Source organism: Prionailurus bengalensis, chromosome C2 (assembly GCF_016509475.1).
Source record: "Prionailurus bengalensis isolate Pbe53 chromosome C2, Fcat_Pben_1.1_paternal_pri, whole genome shotgun sequence".
Taxonomy (NCBI): Eukaryota; Metazoa; Chordata; class Mammalia; order Carnivora; family Felidae; genus Prionailurus; species Prionailurus bengalensis.
The window spans coordinates 70,388,363-70,402,334 of NC_057350.1; the positions used below are offsets into that span (position 1 = coordinate 70,388,363).

The 13,972-nt window shown below is 40.0% G+C and overlaps 1 protein-coding gene across 20 annotated transcripts in view; it reads left to right on the top strand.

The window, feature by feature from the left end:
- The window catches only part of KALRN (kalirin RhoGEF kinase), a 677,424-nt gene that overhangs the window by 431,424 nt on the left and 232,028 nt on the right, over positions 1–13,972 (top strand). For all 20 annotated transcript variants that reach the window (XM_043594359.1, XM_043594361.1, XM_043594360.1 and 17 more), the window contains exon 26: positions 11,738–11,807. In XM_043594359.1, coding sequence (XP_043450294.1) covers positions 11,738–11,807 — 70 coding nt within the window. The remainder of the gene's footprint in view (positions 1–11,737; positions 11,808–13,972) is intronic.

Genomic DNA, 13,972 nt, shown 5'->3' on the forward strand with positions numbered 1-13,972 from the left:
AACCATATGGCATTTGGCTTTCTCAGTCTGACTTATTTCATTTAGCATAATGCCCTCTAGGTCCATCCATGTTGTTGCACCTGGCAAGTTCTCATCCTTTTTACGGCTGTGTAATATTTCAGTGTGTGTGTGTGTGTGTGTGTGTGTGTGTGTGTGTGTGTTTACACCACATCTTCCTTGTCCATTCATCTGTTGATGGGTTCTTAGGTCATTTCCTTATCTTGGCTATTGTAAGTAATGCTACAATAAACATAGAGTGCATGTATATTTTCAAATTAGTGTTTTTGCTTCCTTTGGGTAAAAATGTAGTAGAATTATTGGATCATGTGGTATTTCTATTTTTAATTTTTTGAGGAGCTTCCATACAGTTTTCCATATTGACTGCACCAATTTACATTCCCACCAACAGTGCATAAGGGTCTCTTTTTCTCCACATCCTCTGTAGTGCTTGTTATCTCTTGTCTTTTTATTTTAGCCATTTTGAGAAGAGTAAGGTGGTATCTCAGTGTGGTTTTGATTTGCATTTCCCTGATGATCGGTGATGTTGATCACATTTTCATGTTGTGTTAGCCATCTGTATGTCTTCTTTGGAAAATGTCTATTCGGGTCCTCTGTTTATTTTTTTATTGTATTGTTTGGGGGCTTTTTGGTGTTGAGTTGTATAAATTCTTCATATATTTTGGATACTAACTTCCTGGGAGCTTCTTAATGGGAGGACCATAGAATGGTCCAAACACCTGTTTGCTTTTCAGGAATACTTATGAAATAGTTACTTTTTAACCTGAAAATATCCAAAGGTTCTTTTTAACCCCAGTTGTTTGCATCTTTACAAAGTTACGGTTAAGTGCCACTAACAGACACATTCCTCTCGTTACTAGTGCACAGTTTAGGTTATCTGCCTATGCTCCAGAGAGTGAGGGAAGGAGGGAGGGAGGGAGGGAGAAAAGAATATTGGGAAGTGGAGAGATTGAGCTCCTGAATGAGGTAGCTCATACTACCTGAATGATACAGTTAGCTGAGCCACTAGGAAATTATTACGTAGACCAAGGCTGATATGAAGAATATGTTAAATTTCTCAGCTTGTTAGTGTTGATCTTTTAAATGGTGTCACTTTGAAAAATGACAACCAAGATTAGTGTGTGTATGTGTGTGTTATCATTCTCAAGGACCTTTGTCTATATAAATATTGAACAGAGAAATTCTCAAGCACCAAAATTTCTGTGAAGAAGAACAATTCAATGTAAGTAATGGTTTTAGAGAAACTGGAGGTATAAATGGAATGATACTTAGTTTTTACCCTCTGTTCTCCCCATTTTCATACTATACCTCCTTTTTATAAAATCATAAAGATAATGAAACTTATATACACGAGAACTAAATCCATTTCTATTGTATTTTGCTAAGCATTGCAGGAGCACTCAGGTAAGATAGTATATTCCATAAATAGAGCCCCCAAACAGTAATGTTTTTTTTTAAGTTTATTTGTTTATTCTGAGAGAGAGAAAGAGAGAGAACATGAGCAGGGGAGGGGAAGAGAGAGAAAGGGAGAAAAAGAATCCCAAGCAGGCTCCGCACTATTAGCTGTCAGCCTGGCATGGGGCTTGAACTTATGAACTGTGAGATCATGAGCTGAGCTGAAACCAAGAGTCCGGCACTTAATTGACTGAGCCACCCAGGCGCCCCCCAAGTAATGGTTGTTTTTTTTAACCAACTTGCAATTTGTAATTCAAAAAAATTATTTATTTTCAATTTGCCTTTATTAGATTTTCAGCTTCTGTAAGTAAGGACAATGGTTTAAAATGCTTATCACCTTCAGTTGAATCTGAACTTTACTTTTTTGCTTTCCAGTTATTTTTATGTTATTTGTATGTGAGTCTGAGTAATAACATTAAAAAAATTTTTCTAATGTTTATTTATTTTTGAGAGAGAGAGACAGAGAGAGACAGAGTGTGAATAGGGGAGGGGCAGAGAGAGAGGGAGACACAGAACCCAAAACAGGCTCCAGGCTCTGAGCTGTCAGTACAGAGCCCTATGTGGGGCTGGAACTCACAAATGGCGAGATCATGACCTGAGCTGAAGTCGGACATTTAATCTACTGCGCCACCCACACGCCCCAGAGTAATAACATTTTTATAAAATCTCTGCTCTCAGGGCTCTGACGGTCTTCCTCACCATCAAGTACAACTATCTCCATTTACAGATAAGGACATTGAGACCCAGAAAGGAGCCAGTGACTTACCCAGTGTGGGACACCCTCTCCCCCTTTAAAGATCAGGCATAGATCCCAGGGGTTTGGTTTCCCATGTCAGTGCTCTCTCCCCTCCCCCCACTCCATAGACCACCAACTGGGACTGCAAAAGCTGGTTGATTTGATTCATATCTAACCAGCTTTTAGGTGGATCCCCACATTTGAGGAACACTTCAACCCCGTTCTTCCACAGGTATGTCACCAAGGTCCCACAGTCTTACAATAATTACCTGAAATATGTAATTTTTCAGCAAGGGTTGGAAAGGCAAGTGGAAGACTGACAACCAGAGCCATATATCTCTCTGGTACACTTCTTCCCTGCTGGCTTGGCTGGAAGCTTAGATTTGGCCCTGGCCTCTACCCAATGCAGTCCCAGCCCTCGAGTTTCTGGGCTCGAGGCTGAGGGAGAAGGACCTGAGCTATGTGTGACTAAGTTGGGAACACTGGCCGGGCCAAAGTCAGCCCACCAGGGTACCAGGTGGCCAAGGTCAGCCAGCAGCAGAGGATGGTGTGCAGCAGTGGGGGAGAGCTGGGGGAAGTGATGGGAAATAACAGTGAACCAGTGGCCCAGCCCACAGTTCCATTATCTTCCCAGAGTTCCTTCTTGGGCCAGCCCTGTGCTAGTTGGAGCTAGTACCCAGTGATGAATCAAACGCAGGCTCTGCCCCCTGAGTTCTGGGAATTATTTAGGTCCTTGTGATCAGGGTGGAGGGAAGCACAAATGCAGTTAAAAGGAGCAAAGAAAATAGCTTCCGTTGGAAAAATAGGAAAGGTTTCACAGAGGGGAGGGCATTTGAGATTGGATTTAAGTAGCTGGTAGTATTTCTACAACCAGGGATGGCTCCCTTAATGATGGAGGAAAGTTTGAAAAAAGGCCTGCCAAGGGAGGAGAGTGGTGAAGTCTAGCAAGGAGGCTGAGAGAGGCAACAGGGAGAAGTTTGTGAGTCAGTCTCAACCCTGGGGGAGGGGTGGGGCAAGGTCCCGGTGTCAGGCTCCCAGTTCCACTGTGTCTTGTGCGGTAAGATTGAGGTGGAGGAAGGGAGAGGTGGAAGAGGGAAGTAGTTCCAGGCAGAAATGACGTTGGCCAGGGTTGGGGGGCACAAAGCAAGGTGGTGGATAGAGAGGGATTAAATACCTAGATAGAGGAGAGGCTAGAGAGAGCAGTAAAGTGGGTGGGTAACAAGGGGAAGAAGAGGGAAAGGAGGGAGAGAGGGGAGGGAAGCAGTAGTCAGGGAGGTTAGAGAGGGGAGACAGAAGGGAAGTTATGGGGGTGTGGGGGGAGGAGAGATGGAGACCTAGGTAGATAGAGACCTAGACCTCCCTAGGGCTACAATTCTATTTTGGAAGGGAACATCAGCAAGGTGTTTATCAAACATGTTTGATCACGAACCAAAGAAAAAGTTTATAACATTATGTCCTGATAATGCACATTCTTATACGTAATAGGGAAACTAAATTTGTCAAAATAACACCCTATGTCTGATGCATTCTGATATTTGGGGTTAGGTTCTGTTTCACTTTCTCCTCCTTATTTAATGCTGGTTTCCACCCACTAAACCTGCAACGCCGTGGGGCCATCTGCAGCTACAAGGCGAGGAGCTGGCTCCACCCAGTGGTGAGAGAGAGGATGTGCAGCCTACAGCAGTGTCCGCTGGGCCACCAGGTCGCTTCCTGCTTTGCCTCTACTATCCCTTCCCGACACACACCCTTGCTTAAAATATGCCCATTCTATGCCTTCTATGCTGCATCTCCCCTCCTAGTGCCCTTGGTATTAGTTTTATCTCATTTATAGAAATCACAGAATTACAAAATATAAAAGTCTGGGAAAAACCTTTAAAGACAGTCTAGTTCTATTCTCCTCCCTTGTTTTATGGAAACTGGAGCTTACAAAGGTCTGTGACCTGCCCAAGCCTATTGGTAGCAGAGCGAAGATTTCAGGTCTGAATAACTCCCTATTAAATCACACTGTCATTTTCTTAACATTCAAATGTCAGAGAAAAAGGAAGGGGAAGGCCTGCTGTGGTTTTTCTTGGGCCCTAAACCCATACCCTAAGGCATAGCTAACTGCAAGCCCTACACAAGCCATCAGGAGAGCCCATAGAAATTCACCTGTGGTTTTGTTGTTGGGGTTTGTTTTCTCAGTGAGCTGTGGACATTGGTGTTGGTTGTGGATACTGGGGCACACCCAAAGCAAGACAAAGTGTAGCCATTTATGTGGATGTGTCAAAGTCATGTTAATTTTAGTTGTGCACACTAACTATTGAGCTTCTGTACCTAGTTGCCGAACAGCACATTCATGGGTATGAATGACATTAAATGTGAGATTTTTTATGTTTATTTTAACATTAAAATAAGCTATAGGTCTATGCAAATGCTTTTTGGCTCATCTGATCACACAAGTTAAACAAGATTAGAAAGCATTAGCGAAACATATTCAACAGGTAGCAGTGCAGCAAGGTAAATTCTTCTTGAGGTTGGAGCCTGAGGGCAGAAATGTGCTGAGGAGAAGCCCAGCCCTGGACACCTCTCCCCTTCATCTCTAATCTAGGCTGAAATTCCTGGTGTGTAATCAAGGGACAGAGAGGGGTGACTCACATGGCTCAGCCCAGGTGATCAGACTTGACTGAAACAACCCCCTGAATAATCCCACACCTTCCCTGGACTGCACACGACTCCTCATTGGTTTAATAGCTGTCCCGGTATGCTAATCAGCTGTCCTAGCCCCTGTAATCCAGAGCCTCTGAATCTGGCCACTGATGGATTCTTTAGAAATGATGTCTAGCTCCACTTATACGAAAACAGTAACCAGCCTGGCTTTGATAAGGAGGCAACATCCTGGACTTCCTGCAAAGAAGTGAACCTAAGAGCTTTCTCCGTACCCTACCTCCGGCTTTATTTATATATATATCCTCCTCATTGTTCTTCTCCTTGCCATGGCCTCTACCTTCATTCCCCTTCTCACTACCTCTATCATTCTAACAAGTGCACATGCGTGAGAGTCATTCATACACACACACGTATGTACACACATCATCATCATCAAATATATAACCCTTTAAATGCGGACCGCCCCCTTGATGTAAAGGTCTGTCTGCTGGACCACACTGATGGATGCACTTCTCTAGAATCAGTGAGACCATTGAACAAATTTACCTTTGGAGAAAATAACAAAATCAAAATGACTCAATGTACGTTTGGAATGGTGCTGTTTCCACAGTACTTCATCACAGACCATCTAAAAGTTTTTCCATCAATAATCGCTAGAGGTTTCATTTCCCAAGATTCCGTACAAAGTCAGAGGGAAGCATTTTCCTCAGAAAGCGTACAATATATTGCATCATGGTAATTTAATAGAGTAATGACTTTGTTTAGATTGTGACATTTCTTTAAAAGTTGTATTCATTTCAGAAAGAACCCCAGACATTCACACAAACACTTAAACTATTTGCTTTGCTTGTTCCCTCATGATCTACTATGTATAATTATTGAAATGGTGAGGACAAATGTGGCTATAGAAGAGCTGAAGTGGAATATTCTATCATTTGTGAAGAGTGTTGTGACCTCTTATGCTTTAATTTAAACTCATCACGTCCACTTGAAGCAGACAGAATGATATTGATCAGAGTTACATAATCTATCATCTTCATAACCTTTAAATTAAAAAGCAAAATAAAGTTTAATATTGCCACTTGCCTTCAACAATCACATTAAGATGGTAATGAATGTCTTACTCAAAGTTATGAATTGATATGCCCAGCACAAAGTAGTTTTTCTAATTCTTAGATTTTTTAATTAAAAAATTAAGTCATACAGAGTCAATATAGAATCTGCCAACTGGAATCTGGGGTAGCTACCATCAAATGCTGGTCTATGGATTGGATACAGTGGAATTACCCAGGGAGCTTTTCTGAATAATACAGCAGCTCAGATCCTAACCCCAGAGGGCGGTGCATGGCCAGGTACAAGGGCCATTAACTAGGGGTTTCCAGGAGTGTTCCTTGAGACAAGGTCTGATACTGCCCCCAAAAGAGTTCCACTTGCAAAGAAGTTTGGGAAGCACTGCACACTGTTTACTTCAGTAAAATGTACCTCATCATTTTATAGGATTTTGGAAGCCCTCCAGTAAAGAAACCAGCTTAGCAATATTTCCCAAACTTAAATGATATGTGACCTTGGAATCCAATTTTTATAACACCCAATCACGATTTTCCCAGGATATTTTCTAGGGAAAGGTAATCTAGTATCAATTTTCCAACACAGTCTCCCCTAGGGGAGAGTTCCCTAGGAATGAGTCTCCAGGAATGGGGAAGAGTGTGCAAATGTATGTTTATCAGATGGTGACTTTATTAAGATTAGGAAGCACTGGTCCTAAAAAACTAGTAGTTATTTAATGTCTACTGTATGCTAGGCCCTGGGTTGGTCTCTTTACCTACATGGATTTATTAAATCCTCACAACAACCCCACGAGGTTGTGGTTCAAAGATGCAAAAAATGAGGCGTCAGAAGAAACTCCCCCCCACACAACTGTGAGTAAGTGTGAACTGTGGCTCTTTAACTTGTGCTTGGCTCTGGGAGGAAAGGAAAGTGAGAGACAGGATCAGTAGATGGGTGGGCTAGTGGCCGTTGCTGCTAAAACCTTCATTTTCCAGAAAGGCATTAATTATACAAATAGTATTCTAGACATGTAATTCATTTTACAGGGCTTTCATTTCTTCAGAATTTTCAAACTGAGCATTCTCTCATAGGTTTTTGATAGCTGCTATCACAAAAAGTCATGATTAGTGTATCAGGATTTTAAAGAAAATTCCTAGCACTGTCTTTAGCATCTAGATCAAGGATCAATTCTGTTGGTATAATTACCACTGTTTGCTTAAATTTAACCTTAAGTGACCAGGTCAGCAAGGTCACTTTTGACCTTAGGTCAAAAGTCAAGGAAAGAAGGAAAGTCTCCCTGAGTTGTATCCTGTGTGGAATGTCATGATCTGGCTGTTTTGTTTATTTGATCACCCTAACGTAGAAGGGCCTAAATACCGTGGGAGTCAGAGCTTAGGGGACTGGAGTGACATCCCAAGAGTAGGGAGGAAGAGGTTTTCCACAAGCTGAGAGAGTTTATCCCAATTGCCAGGGACCTTTGGATTACCCATTTTTTCCCTCTCTCTCTTCTTCCAGGACCTCTCTCCTTTTGGGTCCTTCTTTCTTTAAAGTAACTCATTTTCTTTCACCAGTCATTATCCTAGAACAGCCCATCAGATTTCCTCCCTCGTCACCAAGTCATTCCAGTCCACACCCCAGGCCCTGTTCAGTCTATCATGGGACAGAGCTGACGTTCTAATCATTGTCTTCACTGAGATTTATAGTGAAGATTTATATGAGAAATGTCCACGTAAAGAATAGCTCAACACCTTCTGAAAGAGTACTTATGAAGATGTTGTACATTATATTATTTAGTGTTCCTCACAGAGAAGGACCACATGATAAATGTCTTTTATTTATTTTTATTTATTTTTTATGAAATTTATTGTCAAATTGGTTTCCATACAACACCCAGTGTTCATCCCAACAGGTTCCCTCCTCAGTGTCTTTTAGAATTCAGTGATGATGTGATATGGTGGGGAGCCAGACTGCTTCTCTTGCAGCAAAAAAGGATGTTTCCTTTTTGGCCTGGAAAGAAGTTTGAGCCTCAATTACAGCATTATATAATATTTTTTCCTATTTATGTTTTAGAAGTCATATTAAGTACATGTACGTCACCTGCAGTTCTTCTAAAAGTATCACTTGAGGCACCTGGGTGGTTCAGTTGGTTAAGCGTCTGACTCTTGATTTCCACTCAGGTCATGATCTCACGGTTCATGAGTTTGAGCCCCACGTCGAGCTCCGTACTAGCAGTGCAGAGCCTGCTTGAGATTCTCTGTCTCCCTCTCTCTCTGCCCCTCCCCTGCTCACTCTCTCTCTCTAAAAATACATAAATAAACATTAAAAAACCATGTCAGTAAATATGATACTTTATTGATTTTTGAGCACTGCATATTTGTATTTTGAAAGCCCAACTTGCATTATAATTACTTCTGTTCCATGAGTCAAATCAGGATGCTCTAAAATTCACGTTAGGGGAGGATGATTATCTTCAAATGGGTATTGCTAAGAGTCCCCCAAAATTTTTAAGTGACTTTTCTTTATTATTACAGCAATGCTCATTTATTATAGAAAAACTTGCATTGCAGGTGGACAAAAAAATTATATGTGATCCCACCAATCATTATTAGCATTTTGGCCTTCCAAATATTACTAAAACTAAAAACAACATCTTTTTATGTTGTTGAAGGGGAAACACAAGTAGCAGATACTGCCAGAATGCTTGGGCAATAGGAGCCAGAGTAGGTCAAATCAATACAATTTATTTTTTCCAATGCTGGAAGTAAGTAGTGGAATGATTCAGAACTGCTTTATATCTTTTAATTTAATTTTGAATTAATTTTAAAATTCAAAATTAAATTAAAAAATATAGATTGGGATTTCCAACTCACCACTATCTTTACCCTATTCCTTTAGCTGGTTTCCTATGGTAATGACTTTTTTTTTAATTTTTAAATTTATTTTATTTAAATTTTAGTTAACATACAGTGCAACATTAGTTTCAGGAGTGATTCACTTCCATACAACACCCAGTGCTCATCACAACTAGTGCCCCCCTTAGTACCCATCATCCATCTAGCCCATCTCCCACCCACCTCCCCTCCAGCAACCTTAGTTTGTTAAGAGTCTTTTGTGGTTTGTTTCCCTCTCTTCTCTTCCCCCCTACTTACCATATGTTCATCTGTTTGTTTCTTAAGTTCCACATATGAGTGAAAGCATACGGTATTTATCTTTCTCTGATTGACTTATTTTGCTTAGCATAATACATTCAGGCTCCATCCACATCATTGCAAATGGCAAGATTTAATTCTTTTTGATGGCTGAGTAATATTTCATTGTATGTATATGTGTATGTGTGTATATATATACATGTGTATATGTATATATGTGTATGTGTGTGTATGTGTGTGTGTATATATATACGTGTGTATGTGTGTGCATGTGTGTGTATATATACATTATATATATACAACGTATATTGTATTGTTGATAATGCTGCTATAAGCATTGAGTTGCATGTACCATTTTGAATCTGTATTTTTGTATTCTTTGGATAAATACCTGATAGTGCTATTGCTAGATTGTAGGGTAGTTCTATTTTTAGTTTCTTGAGGAACCTCCATACTATTCTCCAGACCAGCTGCACCAGTTTGCATTCCAACCAGCAGTGCAAGAGGGTTCCCCTTTCTCCACATCCTTGTCAATACTTGTTTCCTGTGTTAATTTTAGCCATTCTGATAGATGTAAGGTGACATCTCATCATGGCTTTGATTTGTATTTCCCTGATGATGAATGCTGTTGAGCATCTTTTCATGTGTCTGTTAGCCATCTGGATGTCTGAAAAAGTGTCTATTCATGTCTTCTGCCCATTTCTTCACTGTGTTATTTATTTTGGGGGGTACTGAGTTTGATAAGTTCTTTACAGATTTTGGATACTATCCCTTTATCAAATATGTTGTTGGCAAATAGCTTCTCCCATTCCACAGGCTGCCTTTTAGTTTTGTTGATTGTTTCCTTTGCTGTGCAGAAGCTTTTTATCTTGATTAAGTCCCAATAGTTCATGTTTGGTGACCTTTTTTTAAAGAAACCACCATAGCAAATTTTGATTGACATGTAAAAAGCTGTACATGTATAATATATACAATTTGATGAGTTTAGAGATAAGTGTACACCCATGAAGCTATCACAATAATCAAGGCCATGAACATATCCATCACCTCCCAAAGTATCCTCCCTCTATGATGATGATGATGATGATGATGATGATGATCGTGATGACGATGATGATGAAAGAACACTTAATGTAAGCGTACACTTAGCAAACTTTAAGTGTACAATACAATATTGTTAGCTATAGGTACTATGCTTATAGTGGCTCTCACGATTTACCTCTCATAACTGACCTTGTACCCTTTGACCATTAATTTCTTGGGTTGGAAATAAGAGTACATATTCCCTACTTATACAAAAGGCGGCATGTTGTATACATTCTTCCACACCTTGCTTTTTTTACTTAACAGCCTGCCTTGGAGATCTTTCATGTGAAAACATAGGAAGCCTTGTCATTTTTGTTATAACTGTGTACTATCCGGTTCTGTGGCTATACGGGTTATTTTGTCACCTACAGTCCACCTTTTAATATTATGAACAGTAACACATTGAATACACATGTTTACATCATCCTCTACGTAAGTAGATTAAAATATATATGAAATTTTCCAGGATTAAAGTTGCAGAAACAAAAGATAAGTATACATTTTTTTTTATTTTGGTAGGTATTGTCAAATTGCCCTTTGAAAAGATTATAGCTTCCATTTTCATCAGTGAGTTTCCCCACAGCATCATAATTATTTTTTATTTTAAAACCCCTGTGTGATTTCTAGTTTTTAATGTTTATTTATTCAGAGAGAGAGAGAGCAGGGGAGGGTTAGAGAGAGACAGAATCCCAAGCAGGCTCCACGCTGTCAGTGCAGAGCCTAATGCAGGGCTTGAACAAACTCACAAACCATGATCATGACCTAAGCAGAAATCAAGAGTCGGATGCTTAACCGACTGAGCTACTCAGGCACCCTAAACCTTTCTGTGTGATTTAAAAAAAACAAATTCCATTCTGGTGATGCTGGCTCATTAGAGCTTATATTCTCTGAGCCCAATCCAATTGTTTAATATATGAACTTGAAATTGGTATAGTCAGCCCTTCATTATTTACTCACACATAAAGGAACCATGGCATAGATATCCACAGAGGCAGATAATTCCCTGGTAATTCAATTCAGCTTTGAAATATATTGTGACTTTTTCCATATTGAATTTTCTTTCCTAATGATGTCTGCATTAGGAAACATTAACTCATAACTTTTAGCACAAAGTGCCTGCTGGTAGAAGAAGAAAGCCAAGAACTGGAAAGAAATTACTATAGGACTCAAAATGTTTCCACTACATCTCCGGGATCATAGATGATATTTATTTCATTGTTTTTGATATCTGTATTTACAAATTTTTTTAATGTTACCATGTATTCAGATTACTTGTATAAAAAATAGATTCATGGTGGCAGTTAAAATGGAAGTCCCAACACAAGTATAATATTTAATTTCTTTTCAACCTGAGAAATGTAAATCCGTAAGAGAAACAATATAATTTTAAGTAGCACTAATTAATCAATGAATGTAAATTATAATGAAAACAGTTCTAATATATTTAAAACTACTCCTCACCATGTATCACTTCAAGAATGCAGAAGCCAAGTGTAAATAACGGAGAGCTTACGGGGTTGTGATGGCCGCAGCATAATCATCTGGGTGGGGAGGGAGGCAGTACAGAGATGTCTGATCCAGCCTTTCTCTCCCCTTGCAGCATCTTCCTCAAAGAGCTGGAGAAGTATGAGCAGCTGCCTGAGGATGTGGGACACTGCTTTGTTACCTGGGTAACTGACCTGAAATGCTTCTTCTCCCACTGTGCCATCCTTTCCAGGAGGGTACATGGTGTCAGATGGCATACTGTTTGCTGCCTGACCTGAGGGCTAGTGTCACTGACATTCTAACACAGTGCCAGGGACTCTAGGGAGGGGGCACAAGTATATCTGAGAGGAGCAGACCATCCCCAAGGAGCAGAGTCCTCCTTGGGAAAAGTCTTTAGACATTGTGTCCAAGCTCCACATTGAGTTCTCCAGGAACTTTCTAAAACTGAGACATCAGGAGAGTGGAACAGGATCACCACCCATGATAGAGGAGCCACTCCAGTTCTAACCATTGGTTTTGTTTTGTTTTGTTTTTACAGGATTAGGATTAGGGCAAAATTAGGCCTTCAGGAATCCATCAAACCATTGGTTACATTTTCTTCCTTCATAGAGAAAAACAGATTCCATAGGTATCCATCCCAGTTCTGACCTACAAAATTAGTGTCTAGTCATTTTCTTTCCTGGTGCTATTGTCATGGGCCAAGTAAATGGGCTAAATGTACCAGGTTCTAATTATATAAATGGGAACATTAGTCTCCATTAGCATCCACACCATGTTATTCTGAGCTCAGGTTCATGACAGGAATGCAGACATCTCCAGGGAAATCCACCTGTGATACTAAGTGCAACTAAATATGGAAATCCTTCCCTGGGGTCAGGAGTTCTGTTTTATAATTATCTCATTATAATTTCCACTCAAAATCGGCTACTTTTCAAAATGTATTCGTGATTCAGAGATTTTATGCTCTCAACAACCTATGGAATAGGTAGGGCTATAGTTATGCCTTATATTTTATAGATGGAAACAATTTAGATGACCTAGGAGGTTGACTAGTCCACTGACATGTAATAAATAGCACAGCCAATTCCACAGCTTAAGACCTGAATTGTTTTCTTTACATGAAACCTTAGTGTTTGCTTCCTGGCATACTATCATTTCTTAAGGAAGTTTCAGACTTTGTGTTAATACATTTTCTACCTCTAAATACATGAGCCTGTGCACAGTTCACATTAATGCTGATCAACAATTTATGATCCCTTGCACAGCCAATGTAGAGGAAAAAAATAAGTGAAGGGATTTTTTTTTCACATCTTGTTTCATACAATTTGTGGATCTGCCTAACAATCAGCCATAAGTAGGATTTATCATTATGTCCTAGGGCTGATAAATGCCTCCCAGGTAGTATATAAGCCCTAAAATTGGTCTCAGAAAACCTTTGATGATTGCATAAAATAGGCACATTTTTCCCAGAATTATCCCAAGGTGACTTTGTTAAGTCTCATAATCTTCACATATGAGGCTAGAAAGAGTTGTTTCAGTATACTGGAAGGCAGTGGTTATGACCAAGAAGCACGAAGTCAGCTTGCCTGGGCTCTACCACTTTCTAACTGTGGGAATTGAAAGTTACTTAACCAACCAGTGCCGCAGTTTTCACATCTGTAAAATGGGGATGCTGCATAGTGTTCTCAGGAGGATCAGATGAGTTAATATATAAGAGAAGCTCTGAGCATAGTGCTGGCATGAATGAGACCTGCTATACTTAACACATATCTATCTGGGCTGCTGTCTCAGAAGAGGATATCCCAGGTGTTCTGTAGGCACCAACACTGGCAGCATTTCACAAATGGGAAAACTACTTAGTGGCCAACATATGCACACCTTTCCCAGTAGCAGGGACATGGAGTATTAACCCAGAGGGTACTAAGAGAAACAAGAAATGATTTTTTTGCCAAGCTACAAGGTTGTTGGCTTGAAGTTACAATTGGATTAGGACTCATTGTTCATCCCTGTCCCTAGAGGGTCCCCTTGCTTTCCTTTCCCCCATCATTGCTTCTGGAAAATTGGAGATGACGGCATAGACACTTGGCATGGCCTACAAACTACCCCCAATGGAGACATTTGGGATACAGTCAGGTCTTCCTCTGAGATCACACTTTATTTTCATTCTTTGAGTTTTGTTTTTAGAGAAAATGCTATCATTTTTCAAGATGGGAAGGACAGTTGTAGGTAATCCAGAAAAGGGATGACGTCTAAACAAATTCTATCCAACTTCAAAATACGTTATGTGAATTGGGTTTTCAAAGTCTTTCTAGTACAGTCTAGTATTAAAATAAGCTCACTTTCAGCAAGC